Genomic DNA, 18,315 nt, shown 5'->3' with positions numbered 1-18,315 from the left:
GTCTGTGCTGTCCACATCAAAGCGGACAGGAAAGATTCGGCAGGTACAGCGGAGACAGCCAGTGTTTTTATGAATAGCCTTACGTAACCCCCTGGGAGCGTAAATGTTAAGTTTTTGTGTATATATTTATACCATATTTACTCACTACATGTTTGATATGAATAAAAATAAAGGTGTGAGGGTTGGTAGATTGCATTAGTGCCCACCCCCTTTTTCAGCAGAGCTGGTTTTGGACATTTCTATTTATTCATTTTCCCATTGGGATTTTAAAATAGTGTTTGTTAAAGAGTTATAAGCCATGATCAAAGGCCAATCAGCAACAAGGTGAATCACAACATTACAAACTTTGATTTGAATATATATATAATTGAAAGCTTATTGCAAAGTATGCATATATACACAAATATTACAGTATATTGAGAACATAAGGAGATCGACTCGATTACGATTACGTCATTTGCAGTGCTTCATGGGAATGGGCGGAGCTAAAGAGATATTTTGCCGCTTGCTGCTTTTTTCTCAACTCATCTCAGCTTTATTTATATAGCACCACTAAAAACAGCAATTGTTGACCAAGGTGCTGTACACTTTATCAAATCATCAACATTTAACACCATGTACAACATAATTTACAGAACAGAACACCGAACAGACCAGACACAGTACAAATCAACTACAATTAAAAGCCAAAGAAAAAAGAGAGGTTTTAAGTTTTGCTTTTACAACGGCAAAAGCTCAATCTCCTCTCGATTTCAGTCTAGCCGCGAGGAACATTTAACAGTCTCTGGTTGGATGACCTAAAAGACCTTCCAGGATTGTGAACCGATTATAAATCGGAAATGTATACGGGAGCTAATCCATTCACGGATTTAAAAACCAGCAACAAGACTTTAAAATCGAACGCCAATGCAGAGATATCAGAACTGGAGTAATGTGCTCTCGTTCATGCACACTAGTGAGGAGCCTAGCAGCTGCATTTTGGACCATTTGCAGATGGTTAAGAGATGCTTGGTTAATACCCATAGAAAGGGAATTACAATAGTCAAGCCTTGTTGAAATAAAAGCATGATTCACCCTTTCAAAGTCCTTAAAATAAAGAAATTATTTTACTTTAGCTAGAACTCTGAGATGATCTGTTTGTCAAATCTGAGAGCACTTGTGAAAAACATGCCCGGATTCTTCACTAGTGGTTTTCGACACTCTGGTGTAATTTTCTGTACAGCATCATGGGTAATGTAGTTTTTCACCAGGAATTCCACTGTTAAATTGAGCTGAAATAATGCAGGCTGCGTTATTCATCAGAAGCAAATACCATCGATTTGATCGACCAACAACCTCGTAACTCACAGTAGGTCTGTCTTTAAAGGTTGATAAGTTATTATTCAAAATCAATTTCCCTATGGAGAAAATGAATGAGGTTTTTACTTCAAGTACCCAACTGTTGCACTCAATAGTCTGTTCACTGTGATGCAGTTTTTAATGATCAGTAATTAATGCATTGGACCTCATTAATGAAACAAGCTACACTGTAAATAAATTATAAAACTTTGTTACATGTAAATCTTGTCTAATTAAATTATAACCGTTTTCATTTTATATATGTATGTAGGCCTATATATAATTATATATTTATCTTCTGTATTTTTAATCCACTGAAAAAAGTCAATCTTTTTTGATTGACACCTTTTGAATGATCAGTAATTATAGCATTGAACCTTATTAATGAAACATAAGCATACACGTAAATCATTTGTAAAACTATTCTTACATGTAAATCTTGTTAAATTAAAATGCAACCATTGACATCTTTTTTATTAGTAGTATTCAAATTAAATTTGGCATGTACTCCATCTAAGGTCTATAAAGCGCAGTGATGACATTGGATATCATTTATAATACCACAGAGTAATTGCACTTTGGATTTGTCAGCTGTTTCTTGTCTCTCCAGTAAATAAAGGCATTTGGTTGTCAGGTTTGCTTAACCCAGTTCACCTGACTTTGCCGCCCACCTGCACAAACACAGCAAGTCTTATTGAAATTTGAGTTTGTTTAGTAAAGACATATAGAATTAGATGGTTTATAAACTGGCTTGTACAAGAAAGACCAGCTTTATTCTAGAAGAAACCCACAGGCAGACCACATCTGCATGTTTTTTGTTCACACACAATCTGTGCTGATCACTGTTTGTTGATCTTCTAAACTCGGTAGCTGTTCTTCTGAACTGATTTTTCTCTGTGCTGTCTATCTTTTTGAAAATTATCCTCCTTTCTATTCATCCACACTTCCATGTAAATCAGTGAAATTCATCTGATTTCTGTCTTCAGCATCTCTCTTTCCACCTCTTCTGTTTTCAGTTCTCCCAATACCATGTCTTTGTTCGGATATAATAATAACGTTCATATTTGTGTGTTCATACGTTCTCAGGTGGTTCTTCGGGAGAATTCCACGGGCCAGAGCGGAGGAGATCCTAAACAAACAGAGGCACGACGGAGCCTTCCTCATTAGAGAGAGCGAGAGTGCGCCTGGAGACTTCTCGCTGTCTGTCAAGTACGTCGACATTCCCAGCACTACAGGTTTAATCAAGTCCGAGTCCTGACCGAGAGCGCAGGGATGCCTGAGATCGAGTTTGCGTACCTAGTGTTTGTCTCGGGCTTCCTAAATGTTCTGTTGTTGTATATCAATGAAGAAAGAACATGTTTTCCATAATTCCACTGCACTACTTTTCCATTGCTTTTCTTGTCTGGTATCTTTACAATGTCTCGCACAGGAAACGCTAAAAGAAGTTTAACTTTAAAAAAAAGCATGTCTCGACACCTTGCGTTTTAACGGCCCCAAATGTTTACATAGAGAACAATGGAAAAGCAGTGCAGCAGAATGCAAAAACGTGTTCTTAGAAATGGCACCATACTGTTTTTCCTGTTTTATTGTTGCCAGAATGGCACGAGCAGAAAAGGCACAGCCCTCTTCTGAAAAGGGGGGTGGGGAGCCGTAGCTCATTTGCATTTAAAGAGACACGCATGAAAACAGCGTGTTTTTGCTTCAACCCAAAAGGGGGATTTTTGGGCATGCTATAATAAATGATCTGTGGGGTATTTTGAACTGAAACTTCGGTCACATTCTGGGGATAACTGAGACTTATATTATATTGTGTAAAAAGGGGCATAATAGGTCCCCTTTAAAATACATTAAAATAGAAAACCATTTTTAAATTGTAATATTTCACAGTATTACTGTTTTTACTGTATTTTTGATTAAAGGTGAACTAAGTAACTTTTTTTACCTTAACTGAACAGCTTCGGAGTCATTGGAATGGTTATATTACTTATTTCGGGTTGAATGGTGGTCGTTTCGCACCCCCCTGGTGCCCGTGAGCGGAAAATACGCACTTGCAACTTTGGGGCGGCGGGACGCCGGCCGCCGCGTCAGGAAGTCTCGCGTGATATCAGGTCTCGCGATGTAAACAATTGCTTTACGGCCAAAAGAAATCTGCTAAAATGCCGTCATTATTGCGCTCCCTCACGCTGTTCGAACCCGAATGAAGAAGACGTTTTAAAGAATATCCCATCTGCTTTGATGTCGTTGATCTGCTAGCCTCTGGTGTCTGAGAATAGCCAACGAGTTTTTACAACAGTGTTGTCAAATATCTATTCCAAAGCTGTGGGGGGAGCTCTAGAGAGAAACCTGCGAGCAAAAAGCGAGAATACAGCGAAGAAATCCCGAAGTTACTGAGCCCCGCTTTAAATAAATGCAGCCTTGGTGAGCAGAAGAGACTTCTTTCAAAAGCATTAAAAAAAACGTACTGACCTCAAACTTTTGAACGGGAGTGTAGATGTAAAGACATGTAGCTGAATGTCATCATGTGAATTGACTGTCTCGCGTGAGTCGAGGCGGTTCTTGTCTCATTCAGGCCGAGCTCTATGATAGACATCAGGGCAATTACCCATCTGATCCCCGGCTATCGTGCCCGTCTCGCCTGTGTTTGCATACACGTGTTAATATTCATTCTGACCTCCGTTCACTTATGTAACTTTATTTTTGGATCATGGCACACAAAGGAGTGCATTATGTTAATCTCTTCGGTATCAATTGTGAAGTGTTGTGTCTTTCTTTCATGTTTAAGGTTTGGTAATGATGTACAGCATTTCAAAGTGCTGCGTGATGGGGCTGGGAAATACTTCCTTTGGGTCGTGAAGTTTAACTCTCTAAACGAGCTGGTGGACTATCACCGCACCACTTCCGTTTCCAGAAACCAACAGATCTTTCTACGAGACATCGAGCAGGTGCCTCAGGTATGCCAGTTTTTACCTTTTTAATACTTAGTCTTTGTGAATGACTGTTTTTACTTTTGTAATGCAACACTTTTTCCAAGTAAAATCTGTGGAACAGGGAAGTTGTTTCATGGGAAGAGCAAAGAAAAAAAAAAATTCTTTGGAATAACCTGCAGTAAATAATCGTTAACAATAACATAGGGAAAAAGGCATGCTATACACACTAAATGAAGACAATTTATTAAATAAAAAATCTGAACGGTGGGAAAACACCACACCAGGGCTTTTGGCAATATTTTTAAGAGATGAGAAAGGCTGTGTTTACACTGTCAGTCAAAAAACGATTATTTGTGTATTCGTTTGGAATCTGATCTAAATTGTTGACTGTCCACATTGTGTATCGCAACTGTTGCAACAACACAACCTTGTTTCTGCAGCGAAACTAGTGATCGACCGATAATTGGTTTTACCAATATTTTTCCCTATATTTAAGCATTTTTCCATAATCGAATATCGGTTTTGTTATATCGGTTCACTGATAAATGGCACCATCTTGTGGGCGTTTTAAAAATTGTGTGCAAGACTGCCATTTAGGGATGCACCGCTACCACTTTTTTTCAGACCAAGTACAAGCTTGTGGAAAGGAGAAACATTTAACGGAAACGGTGCTCTCCACGCGTTTTAGACGCGATATGTGAACGGCCCCTTAAAGTGGTATCGGGTACAGGAGCACAGTATCGGACCGACACCCGAGTACTGGTATCGGTGCATCCATACTGCCATTAAAGCACTGCGTTTGAGGGGTGATGAGTGTTCAAAGGTAAAATAACTTGCCTCCCTTAGTAATTTTTTTGAACATAACAGCCATTAAATTACCTTTACTTCTATAGCGCTTTATACAATACAGATCGTTTCAAAGCAGCTTTACAGTAATAAACAGGACAATAGTGATTCAATGATGCAAACAGAATTCAATTCTGCTGTGAAGCAGCTCTAAAAAGACAATAGTAAACAGTCATTATTCAGTTGAAATCAGTTCAATTCGCTATAAAGCAGCGCTGGAGGAAACAGTGATGCCATCATCCAGCTCAGTTAAGTTCTCATCCAATAGTGTCAGTGCAGTCAAATCAGTAATATTGTTGAATATTAAGTATCCCCAACTCTGCAAGCCAAAGGTAACAGTGGCAAGGAACCCAAACAGAAATAGAGAAAAAACCTTGTGAGAAACCAGGCTGAGTCAGGGGGGGCAGTTTTCCTCTGGCCAACAAACGAACACGGTGTGATTATGATTCAGGCAGCATTACAGGTCAGAAGTCAGATTGTGAATTGGTAGGTAGCATTCGAAATATTTCATCCAGTTCCGTCTTCTTGAAGATCAGATTGGTGATGAATGCTAGTATGGAGATGAAACTGGCAGTATGGGTCTTTGCAGAGGACCTGTGGCGATGGCTGTTGTGTTGACGAGGTCTTCACAGGGGATTGACTTGTAGACACTGTCTCTGCTGACATACAGGGCTGCATTTTGGTCGTGTCTAGGTGCATCTGATCTGGATATGGACTGGATCCGGCTGACTATGGTAACCTCGGGATAAGGATGAGACCGATAGACTAATATAAGCGTAGATGACATTCTTCTTACGATGTAACAAGTACATCTGGTGTTATAGGAAATGTTCCCGGTTCCGTTACACCTAATTTATGCAGCCTAACAATCCTTTAACGGATTTGAATTATAGAAATGTGATTATGTGCTATGTGTATGCCAGGTTAAAGAGATGTGTTGTCAGTCTAAATTTAAACTCACAGAGTACGCGTCTTCCTCCCGAACCATGTTAGGAAGACTGTTCCAGAGTTTAAGTGGTAAATAGGAAAAGGATCTACCGCCAGCAGTCAATTTTGAAATCTATGTATTATCAACTGGTCAGAATTTTAAGATCGCAATAGATGTGAAGGGACTATAATGCCTTAAGAGCTCGCTCAAGTACTGGCAAGCTAAACCATTTAGTGCTTTGTAAGTAATTAGCCAGTTTTTAAAATGTATACAATGTTTAATAGGTAGCTAATGTAGTGTTGACAGAACCTGGCTAATATGGTCACACTTCCTGGTTCTAGTAAGCTCTCTAGCTGCTGGAGTTTGTTTATTAAAGGGGTCATATAATGCCATTTTTGTTCAAGTTAATATGATTCTTTAGGGTCTAAATGAAACGTTTGTAATATATTTTAATTAAAAATTCTCATTAGTATCGTAAGAAAACGCTCATTTTACCTGGTCAAAAACAGCTGTTTTCAGCACGCCATTTAAGTGCATACGTCTTTAAATGATAATGAGCTTTGCTCACCCCGCCCTTCTGTTCTGTGGGGCGTTTGGACACAATACCGCACAACACACGTGGAGTGTTGCCTTGACAACAGTTGAGGGTATATTTTGGAGAAAGAATGGCAGCGGGAGTCTCTATATCAAAACCATATCAATTTGAACCGGAGTCGGACCCGGAACAAGATGACGGCCCGAAAAAGTTCGACAATTAAGGCTCGAACAGGACGTTTCTGAATGGTTGGTTAACGTAATGTCACTTTGATCTATCTTTGTGTGTACTGGCAGGGTAACGTTAGAGTAGTGAGGTACGAATGCTATGTGTTTACTGATGTATACGTTAGTTCATTGACAGATTGATGTTACAGCTACTGGTCATGGAAAAACTTTTTTTGGGTAAATGTAGGCTTGTCAGTGATGCGTAACGTTATCTATGCAGTGTTAGGTACAACACTTCTGCTGAAGCACTGACATGAGGTCACGGCAGGAATGTTTCTTAGCAAAACCAGCTTTATACTGACCCTCGTTTGTAAAGCAGTCTGGTGAGAAATGATTCGCGCAAACATGAAAGCATTGACGTTGATCGTGGGGAATATTCCCTTCGAAAACAAAACTCAGCCACTGCGTCTTCAGCGGTTCGGATTTAGGAACATCAAAATGACTGCTGTGTTCCTTATTACACCCAAGAACAGAACACCACAATCGCTTGGATGCCATTCTGCTCCAGCGTATCAACAATGGCGGACTATGATGACAGCTCGCTCAGGGCGGGTCTGCGTTGAAACGCTGCTGTCAATTAACAATCGTGGGTCAGACGGCTCGATTTGAGACGGGGGAAAACATATAAGGAGACCACTGGATGGATTTTTATCATTTTATGATGGTTGTGTACAGGCACTGCCAACACACACTTCAGTACAATCAACCTGTAAAAGTGCATGTACCATTATATGACCCCTTTAAGCGTGCAGGGCAACCACCCAGTAGAGAATTACAGTAATCTAGCCTTGAGGTCATGAACGCATGAACCAACTTTTCTGCATTTGTTATTGAAAGCATATGTCGTAATTTAGATATATTTTTAAGATGGAAAAATGTGGTTTTACAGAAACTAAAACAAGAAACGTGGCTTTCAAATGAAAGATTGGTATCAAAGAGCACACCCAGGTTCCTGATGACGAAGACTGTAACAAAGTTACATGCTTGATATGTAGTTTAAACTTGGTGCTGAAAAATTTAGACGAACTCACGGGGTCACGTAATCCGTCAAGTCGTGTCCCACTAAAGATGGAATTTTACATTACTTAAATAAAACAGCCATTAATGAGTGCATGTTGGAAATAAAACTGCTGAATTTAATTTTTTCATCATCAGTCTTGTAAAATAACTTTCATAGTGATTCCGGGTTGATGCTCAGGAAATGCTCCAGCATGGCCGCCACATATGTAACCTTTAACAAGATCCACTCGCTTACAAACTCCCTAAATACATTAACTTTTACTGTGTAACCTTTTATTTAGCTAATAAACAACTAAATTACAGCTATGTAGAAATGAATGATCTCCGCAAGAGAAGTTCTGTGTAAACGCATAGATAAAAACAGCGATCTGTCAGCAGGTATTTCATAATCTAGACCTACAAAATCACTATTAAAAATTCTGACTCGGACTGGAAATGGACTCGGTAATTGCGGTGATGAATTCGTTGTTTGTTTTTCTGAAAATGTATGCGTATTCCAACGAATTCCAGCCTATTCTGTTCTATTCTATTCTCTTCACTTTTTAGCCTATTAAAATTAAACTTATTTAAAGTTCTCCTTTAAACAACACATCAACCTTTTAAAATTGTAGTTTAAAGTGGAATGCTTATTCCTGCAAAAATGATAGACTTGCCAGTTGTTTATGTTCTCCATTTGAAAACATTACACTTTGCCTATTGTTAATATTACTGCTGTTGTTAAAAATAAAAAGATGCAACTGTTCTAAGCTACACTAAAATTGCAATGTTTTTTTTATTCAGGCTGTTTAGAATTATTTTTACATGCTATATTTGTTTGTTTACCTGATTACAGCAGTTTTGTTCAGTGCTCTGTCAAAAACAGACATGTATATTGGTTATGTATATCTGTTATAAAAAAAAAAGACAACATCGTTGTACTCTACCAATAACTACGTCTGACATTTATGTTTAAGTGGTGTGAGAAAGTTACATAAACCACTCAAAATCTGATTAGAGCGGTCAGACTGAAACTGGTTTCCAGAAATGCGATTTGAAACCACATATGAATGTAGCTCAAAATGGATTTTTTTTGCTGTTCACACTTGCTAATATGATCGGATTCCAATTCCAATCGGATTTGGTCTGACGGTCTGAACGAGGCTAAAGCCTTCAGTCATTGTTTTAAACAAATTGACTGAGACAGTCCAGAAATGATTTGTTGAAATGAATCAAACATCTTAACTCAACAAGTTTGCTTTTTTGTGGATTTTAGGAAACTTAATGGACAAATAAAGTTAAACTTAAAGTTCCTCAAAATCCTCTGTATTCAAGGTCTTAGTTAAAATATCGAATATTCTGTAAATATTCAGTACTTTTTCTTTTTTTTATACTTAAAAAAAAAAAAAAAAAATACTTTTATTCAGCAAGGCTGCATTAAATTGATCAAAATAGACAATAAATAGATTTATGTCATAAAAAGATTTCCATTTCAAAATAAATGTTGTTTTTGAACTTTAAATGTATGTATCTAAAAAACTCTAAAAAAAATGTATCACCGTTTCCACATATGAAGCAGCACAGCTGTTTTCAACATTGATAATAAGAAATGTTTCTTGAGCAGAAAATCATCATATCAGAATGATTTCTGAAGCATCATGTGACACTGAAAACTAGAGTAATGATGCTGAAAATCCATCACAGGAATAAATAACATTTAACAGTAAACATGTATTTTAAATTGTAATAATATTTCGCAGTATTGTTTAACTGTATTTTTTTAAATCAATAAATGCAGCCTTGGTGAGTCTTTCAAAAACATTACAAAATCTTATTGACACAAAACATTTTGTAGAGTATGTGTTAGATTCAATACGTGCCATCATGTTATTTACACACGTGTCTATTGTGCATCTGCAGCATCCAACATACGTGCAGGCCCTGTTCGACTTCGACCCTCAGGAGGACGGAGAGCTCGGCTTCAGACGCGGAGACTTCATTCAGGTCCTGGACAACTCTGACCCCAACTGGTGGAAGGGCGCCTGTCACGGCCAGACGGGCATGTTTCCACGCAACTACGTCACGCCTGTGAACCGGAATATGTAAAGGAAAAAACCAAGTGATTAGTGAATAAGTTGTAATTATCGGCCCCTCACATTCACATACAATCAGACTACCCTACATGTCCCCGTCAACACCCTTAAAGTCCTGTGAAATCTAAAGCGGCACAGAAGAATGGAAATTGTGACTGAAATCATGGAGAGAAAAAAACGTAGCAGAGAGGCTGGACGTTTCCACCTCTTTCGTGGTGCCCGGGCGAAACTATTATTCCTGAGAATCGTGATGTCTTCTTGAACGCTTGCAGTCCAGACTGAGCTGTTAGGGCGAAGGAAAGGCTGAATCTTAGCATAGTAAACAACGCATAAATTAAAACAACAATGATTCTATCTGTAGATTCATCCTGCTGCTTCTGGCTTCTTTTCTAGTCTACAATTAGACTTTTTTTTTTTTTTTTTGGTTCTTTTTTTTTTTTTTTTGGCTGCATGTTTAAATCTCTTTATAATAGTAAATCCTGAAGCTGTTTTTAAAAAGGAAAAAAAAAAAAACCTTCTAAAAAATATATAAAAATGTAAGAGGAAAAAAATGCAAATGCATTGTACATCTGGGCTGTGGAAAAAAACACCTATAGAGAGAATCCATTTTTTTAAGAATATATATATTATATATTTGTATGTGTCTGTCAGTTTTATCTTTCAACACATTTTTGTTTTCTTTTTTCCAATTGTAAATTATGTTAATTTTTTGGGGAGGGCGAATGAAACGGAGTAGCTCTGGGACATGCTAATTTTATGAGCATCCCAGACGTAACACCGTAGTATTTAACGCATCATGTATTCCATTTGACATCATTCTTATTTTGTTTTAGAACCAATAGGTGAGTGGATCCTTGACGATAGCGATTTATCGCAAGGGAGCTTCCGGTCTTGCAGGAGTTGATCTAATGTGAAAAACCACACGGCTAGCCACCATTTTAAGCCAATGTATTTATTGCAGCCAGTTTTTATTTTTCTTGGGTTGTGAATGTAGCTGACATCACTCTGTAGAGATCATCATGAGGGACTTCAGATTGGAGGACTGAACTGCAGGTGCATGATTTCAGAGACGCATCTATTCATGGTGTCAAAAGCTGTTCACGTACTGCATTTGTAACTAAACATTTAAAATCACAATACTTGGTGTCGAAAAACTGGCAGATGCCGGTTAAGCCAGTAAGAAGTAAGAAACCAGAGAGTTTTCAAATATATGAGTTGTCACGTCGACTAATGTGATGCATTTGTTTTTTGTTTTTCCTTTTTCCGTGTTGTACGTTTTAGCTCTTTTTATGTATTTTTGTTTCCCTCCTTGTGTATTATCGCCCCGGTTTTCCGTGATGTGTTTTGTTCTCTCTGGATTAGTGCCTTTTTCTCTGGTGTGACAGTGTCTCTGGCTTGCTGCTTTAGCCTGAGCATTGGGTTTCGTCAGACCCGCAGTGAGAAATCATGTGCGCCCTCCTCCTTCTCCTCTTGAACACACCTGCACACATTCACTCCTATTTAAATGTCTTGCCTTTTTTTTTCTTAATTTTTTTTTTTTTTGGCCTTTTTCCTTGTTTCTTTTGAATAAATAAAAAGAAAATGATAAAAAAAGAGAGTGTTGTCAGATACTTTATATTGAATGAAAGAGGCTGTTCCATTGAATGAAAGAAGATTTTCCAGTTTGACATTCTTAACACTTAGGTGTTACGTTGGCAACATCGAGCTACTGGGGTGCCTCAGGGCTCAGTGATTGGACCATTTCTCTTCTCCATCTACATGTCATCACTAGGATCTTTCATTCAGAAACATGTTTTTTCCTATCACTGCTACACTGATGACACACAACTCGACCTCTCATTCCAACCAGAGGATCCGATGGTAGCTGCCCGCGTCTCAGCCTGCCTGACAGACATTTCTTGCTGGATGAAGGACCACCACCTTCAACTCAACCTAGCAAAGACAGAGCTGCTTATAGTCTTGGCCACTTCATCATAACTTCTCCATTCAGTTAGGTTCGTCATCCAGGACAGCCAGGAATTTGGTGTTGTGATTGATGATCAGTTGAACTTCACAGACCGCATTGCTAGTCCTGCAGATTTGGCTTGTACAACATTCCTATTGAAGCATGCTGCACAACTCCTTGTCAAAGCTCTTGTTCTATCCAGGCTGCACTATTGTAATGCTCTCTTGGCAGGCCTTCCAGCTTGCACTGTCAAACTTCTGCAACTGATCCAAAATGCTGCAGCTAGAGTGATATTTAATGAGATGAAGAGAGTGCACGTCTCTTCTCATAAACTTGCACTGGTTGCCCATTGCCGCTTGCATCAAATTCAAGGCACTGATGTTTGCCTAGAGAACAACCACTGGCCCTGCACCCCTATACCTAAACTCACTACATCACACCAATGTGCCCTCCAGAAGCTTGTGCTTTGCAAGTGAACGGCGCCTTGTAGTGCCATACCAGAGAGGCCCAAAATTCCTTTACCTTTACTGTTCCCTGCTGGTGGAATGACCTGCCTAACTCAACCCGAGCTGCTGAGTCCATAGCCATTAAGAAACGGCTGAAGGCGCATCTCTTTCAGCAACACTTGACCTATTAATACTAACTTACTATTCTATATATCTATTAAAAAAGGGGGTAATTTGGACTTGTCACAGCACTTATTGTATTACATATTGTTGCCCTATTGTTGGTTTGATTGCTTCTATTTTTCTCCATATTTGTAAGTCACTTTGGATGTATTTAAATGTGCAACTGAATCGGAATCCGCAATGATTGACAGTGAAAACCAACGGACGAGACAAAATGAGACAATTCTTTTTTTTTCTTTTTTTAAGTATGTACTGAAATTGGTACATAGAACTGTGATATTTTACTGGTATTGGTACCGACTAGGCCTACTGAAACTTTGGTACTGTGACAACCATATGTAGAGGCTATATAAGAAAAATGATTAAGTGCTGTAGATTGATCTTAACTTGTGTTAAATCCGCAATGTCCCTCTTATAAGAATATAATATACAGTGCCCTCTAATATTGGCACCCTTGGTACATATGATCAAAGGCGGCTGGGAAAAATAAATCTGCATTGTTTATCCTTTTGATCTTTCATTCAAACAACTCACAAAATTCTAACCTTTCATTGAAGTAAAACATTTGAAAGTGGGAGGAAACTCACATTTCAAGATTTCTAGCAGAAGCAGTCAGGTACTCTCAACGTGCATCTCTGCAGTTCTCCATCTGTGATCCTTGGAGAGTCTTTGGCCACTCAAACTATCCTCCTCACCGTGCATTAGGACGATATAGACACACGTCCTCTTCCAGGCAGATTCAGAACATCTTTAGTTGATTGGAACTTCTTAATTATTGCCCTGATGGTGGAAATGGGGATTTTCAATGCTTTAGCTATTTTCTTACAGCCACTTTCTATTTTGTGATGCTCAACAATCATTTGCTGCACATCAGAACTATAGTCTTTGGTTTTACTCATTGTGATGGATGATTAAGGGAATTTGGCCTTTGTGTTTCCTCATATTTATACTCCTCTGCGAACTGGAAGTAATGACATGTTCCTAGTCACACTGGTGTGCTAAAAAAAAACGAAGGCCTAAATATGAATGGGAATATACTTCAGAGATATTTTACTCATAAGAATTTCCAGGGGTGCCAATAATTGTGGCCAACATGCATTGGAGAAAAACATTTATTTAATTGTTTTACTTTAATGAAAGGTTTTTTTAAATGAAAGTTCAAAAGGATAAACAGTGCAGATTTATTTTCACAGCCACCTCTGCTCATATTTACCAAGGGTGCCAATATTAGTGGCGGGAACTGTACTAATAGTAGGCTATATCAGTATCGACAATAGACATTGAGGGGGCCATGTTCCCGGTGAGAAACGTTTTGCGATTTTTTTTTTTTTTGTTTGTTTTTTTGCATATTAGACATGAATAAGAATGAATGTTTGCATATTTTAAAATAAAATATTATTTGCAAAAATTTTTACTCGATTACTTTATAACTACAACAGACCTAGAACTTTTATCGTTCTTATTACATTTTCTTTATTCACCTAAATCACTTTTAATCCTTTAATTAATTGATTCCTTACAACAAATAGACCAACAACCCAATAACGTCCCGTTCTTTTTTTTTTTTTTTTAAGTCCCATCCCCATTTAAAACATAGGCTTAGGGTGACCAGACGTCCCGAAAAATTCGGGACCGTTCCGAAATCTAAGCTGTTGTCCCGAATCCGGCCCTAATTGTCCCGAAAATTATACTAAAGCAAAATCTTGAGTAGTTGTCTGATAAAACATTAAAAACTATCCGTGGAGGTTGAGTCGTCCTGCATTGGCTGCAGCATCTTTTTTTTCTTCTTCTTTTTTTAAGTTCTACAAAGATAGCCTACCGTAGGCGCGAATTTATATGCAATGATAGGCAAGAGCAAGTTTCCGCAGACACGAGAACAGTGAATGTGTAGGCAGCCAGTCGTAAAGGAGTGATTGGTTGGTCGCGGCACTGTGTCCAAAAAAAGTGCTTCGCCCTGATGTCGGCTTACATAAAGCAAATCATCTACACAATTATTTTGTTTTCTTCAGAGGTGGACAGTAACAAAGTACATTTACTTGAGTACTACTGTTAAGTAGCCTACACTTTTTGGGTATCTGTACTTTACTTGAGTATTATTTTTTTCTGGAAACTTTTTACTTTAACCTCACTACATTTGAAAGACAAATATCTTACTTTTTACTCCACTACAATTATGTCAGGTCCTTGAGTAGAAAGTAGTAATGATAGTTGCAGGGGTTGCATTTTTGCAGGGGTTGCATTGTGGCTGGAAATGAGTCGAATTGACGTAAGAACCCGACTGATGTTGGTTTCTGACGTCAACCCGATTTTCGTTTTCAACCACAATACAACGTCTGTCCAACGTTGGAGATTAATGGCAATCTGGCGTTGGATTTTCCTGATTCCTGACAACCTGATTTTCATTTTCAGCGTCTTCTAAATGCGAATTTTGTCATTGTTTTGGTGCACACTATAGATAACAGTAAGGCTAACATATTCATACTAAAAGCCAAAAAAACTTTAAATAGGGCAGTATTTGAGGGAACAGCCATTTGGGTGTCCGAAACCATTGTGGACATTATTGAGTGCAATTCAGTCTCACATTCAATCCCACTACTGGAACTGTGTTCTAGAAATAAATTTGATATTGATATGAGGGTAGGTAGGCAGGCGTAGATTCAGAGGCATAAAGTACTGTAAGTATTACACACAACAATGCAACAATAATAAAACAATGCATTGAAAGTTACTTTAGATAGGCCTACTTAAGTAGGCTACTTTTAAAAACACGTAGGCCTACTCCTGTACTTTTACTTAAGTAAAAATCGGTCTTTACAACTTTTACTTGTACCGGAGTAATATTTGACCAGTAGTATCTGTACTTTCACTCAAGGAAGTTGTGTACTTTGTCCACCTCTGGTTTTCTTATTAAATGACCAACAATTTAGTCGTAATTATACTTTTGCCATAAGGCTTAGCGTTAGGCTATAGCCTGAAAGGTATAATTTACACAGTGTTACAACAGTTTTTATTTTATTTATTTTTTGTGGCAGAATAAAGACTATGACAGACTGTTGATCTTTGAATAACAATATGTTTGGTTCAGGTTTGAAATTCATTATCTTTTAGGCCTATGTGTCTAATATCATAGTAGGCCTACCCCAAACCCCCCACCCCGTCCCAAATTCTCATCTGGTCACCCTAGCTACATTACTTTAAAACATTTGTGTGTGTGTGAGAGAGAGAGAGAAATGTTAAAAGGCATGCCACTTGATTTGACATTTTATTAAGTGAAGGTTTGTGATTTAAATGTATAAATACTTTTCTTTTCTTTTTTTTTTTCTTTTTTTTTTAGGACAACTTTTGAAATCACACTTAATCAATACAGTCTATGCTAGACTGCTTCATTTTAAATGAGGTCGTTGTTGTGCTTCAACTGACCGGCACAAAATAGATCTCTGAAATAGTTTAGAATTTATAATTCCTTGTTACTTTGAGTAGCTGAGGCTTTATGATCTATGGTGACCACCTTTATTTTGCAAAAATGACACGGCTAAAAAAAAAAAAAAAAAAAACTGAGTTATGGTAATAGAGTTGTGTATTAGCAGATGCACGCATCTAGATGCATCAAAGCCGAAAGAAGTGTGAGAATTTTAAGACACTGACATTTTCCGGTCCACAATGAATCGAAGCTCTGAACTTACGAAGACCTGTTCAACTGCAAGCTCTTGGCCATAATGAAAGGTCGTTTCACTGTGGCTGGGTAATAGCATACTTACACACTTCGCCGAAACCCCCGCTTCCTGCTGAGGGTGAAACACAGGGCATCTCTGTGTTTCACACTATCTATATGGTGTTGTCACAGGCCCCTTCTGGCTATCCGGCTGGTTGATTAGGAAGTTATCTGCACTGCTATCAGATTTGTAAGAGGGTTAGTGAGCTTTGCCACCAGCAGCCTTCAAACGACTGTTACAATGAGCTTTAATATGATTGTAGTGCTGTGTATAAGGCGCTAAGCTCGTATAGCAACATTGCACTGCACTACATTGCTTCTTAGAATACACGACAGATCGTGGAAGATTTGTGGTGTTCTCGAGCTGAAATCTTCTGAGAAAAGTGAACTGCTTTCTTATGTAGGCTATTGATTCAACTTCTGGGATGTCCTGCTTTGCTGGCTATTTGTTTGGTCTCAAAGTGGCCAAATTGAATAAAGCTACACTTCAAGCCCCTCCATGATGAATCTTCCAGGGTCAAACTGACCCTATACTCGACAAAATAAAGCTTGAAAGTCCATTTTCTTTTTGTTATTGTGCATTTGAGAAACACGGTGATAAGTAAAAGCATTTTAAATATCACATATGTGGAGGATGTCATGGTTCGGGTTAAAAGTTGACGTTCAATTGCAATAAATATGTGTCTAAAACAGGTCAACGTGACCCACAAACGCACAGAAAGTCCAAGCTAATTTAAAGCTCACAGTTTGCCTTTTAAAATAAGCCACACATTTGGACTGAAGAGAAAGTTATTAATATATGGACAAAATGTTTCATTTCCACTCATTTAGTTTTCTAAAAGGAATTTAAATCGTTCTTTAGAATGACAAACAAACACATCATTCAAAAGTTTTTATTTTTGAGATATTTTAATATTTCTTTAAAGAAGTCTCGTACAAAAAAAGAGTCTTCAAGTCTCAAGTCTTCAAGTCCAAGTCTCATCAAAAACATAATCAGTAAAAAGTTTAAAAAAAATTACAATTTAAAATAGCAGTTTTCTATGTGAATACATTTTTTAAATGTAGCCTAATTTATTCGTGATATCAAAGCTGAATTTTCAGCATCATTACTAAAAAAGTCTTAAGTCATTTCAACTTAAATTGCATTAAACTTACTTAAAAAAAAATTAGTTGACTCTTGTAATTTAAAAAAAGTTGGAAATTGCTTAACTTATTTTGATGAGTTAAAGCAATGTAAAAACATATTTTGTCATAACTTATCGATCATATAATGTTTTACAGTGCATCTTCAGCCACACATGATCCTTCAGAAATTATTCTAATATTCGGTGCTTAAGATACATTTTTATTATCAGTTTTGTGTGGAAAAGTGATACATTTTGAGATTAGAAAGTTTAAAAAAAACCAGCAATTATTTGAAATAGAGTTCTTGTGTAACATTATAAATGTCTTTACTATCACTTTTGATCAGTTTAATGTATCACACCTGAATAAGGATTAAAAAATACAATTTAATAACCACTAACTTATGACCGGTGTAGTATAAAGTTTCTGCCAACCTTTTCTTGGCTGCATGATCTTAACATTCCCACAACTCAGCCTGAACCTGTGGAGATATTACATAAGGAAGAGACAGAAGCCAGTCCTTGATGAAGTCAGCTTTCTTTTTCCTCTTGATTGTATCGCTCTGTTAGGACGGAGGACAAATATGTTCGGGTCACAGCAGGTGATCAGAACAGTATCTTGGAAGGCAAAGTGTTCAAGTACAGTTTCCGAATCGTGTGATGGCATGGGGTGAGACAAAGAAAACCCTGTTGGCTTTAAACTTTTCGGCTGCACCCTATGCAAATGTGTTCCAAAATGCAAACACTGATCTCTGGAACATTGACTTTCCCTATCATACACATTTAGGCCTATCTTACGTCAACTTACCGTTTCCTTTTTGCCACATTAAGCTCTTCCCATTGGAAATGGGAAACTGATTATATCTTTGGGGTTAGCTAAATCAGTTTAAATGGCAATTTATTTAATGCAACTTCCATAGAACTGCTTTATATTAAAAGGATACTATACTTGACTATATGATAGTTGACTCTTCATTTAGTTGCCCTCGTGTTTAAAAACAAGAAAAAATGCTAT

General features: G+C 37.8%; 1 protein-coding gene across 1 annotated transcript in view; it reads left to right on the top strand.

The window, feature by feature from the left end:
- Positions 1 to 11,485, top strand: part of grb2b (growth factor receptor-bound protein 2b) — a 44,139-nt gene extending 32,654 nt beyond the window's left edge. Inside the window, exons 4-6 of the mRNA XM_084405130.1 lie at positions 2,425 to 2,547; positions 4,121 to 4,289; positions 9,718 to 11,485. Of these exons, the coding sequence (XP_084261256.1) occupies positions 2,425 to 2,547; positions 4,121 to 4,289; positions 9,718 to 9,903 (478 nt within the window). The 3' untranslated portion in view covers positions 9,904 to 11,485. The remainder of the gene's footprint in view (positions 1 to 2,424; positions 2,548 to 4,120; positions 4,290 to 9,717) is intronic.
- The last annotated feature ends 6,830 nt before the right edge of the window (positions 11,486 to 18,315 follow it).

The sequence above is a fragment of the Rutilus rutilus genome (assembly GCF_951802725.1).
Source record: "Rutilus rutilus genome assembly, chromosome: 1".
In the NCBI taxonomy this organism is placed as follows: domain Eukaryota; kingdom Metazoa; phylum Chordata; class Actinopteri; order Cypriniformes; family Leuciscidae; genus Rutilus; species Rutilus rutilus.
This window is presented reverse-complemented; position numbering and strand designations above follow the sequence as displayed.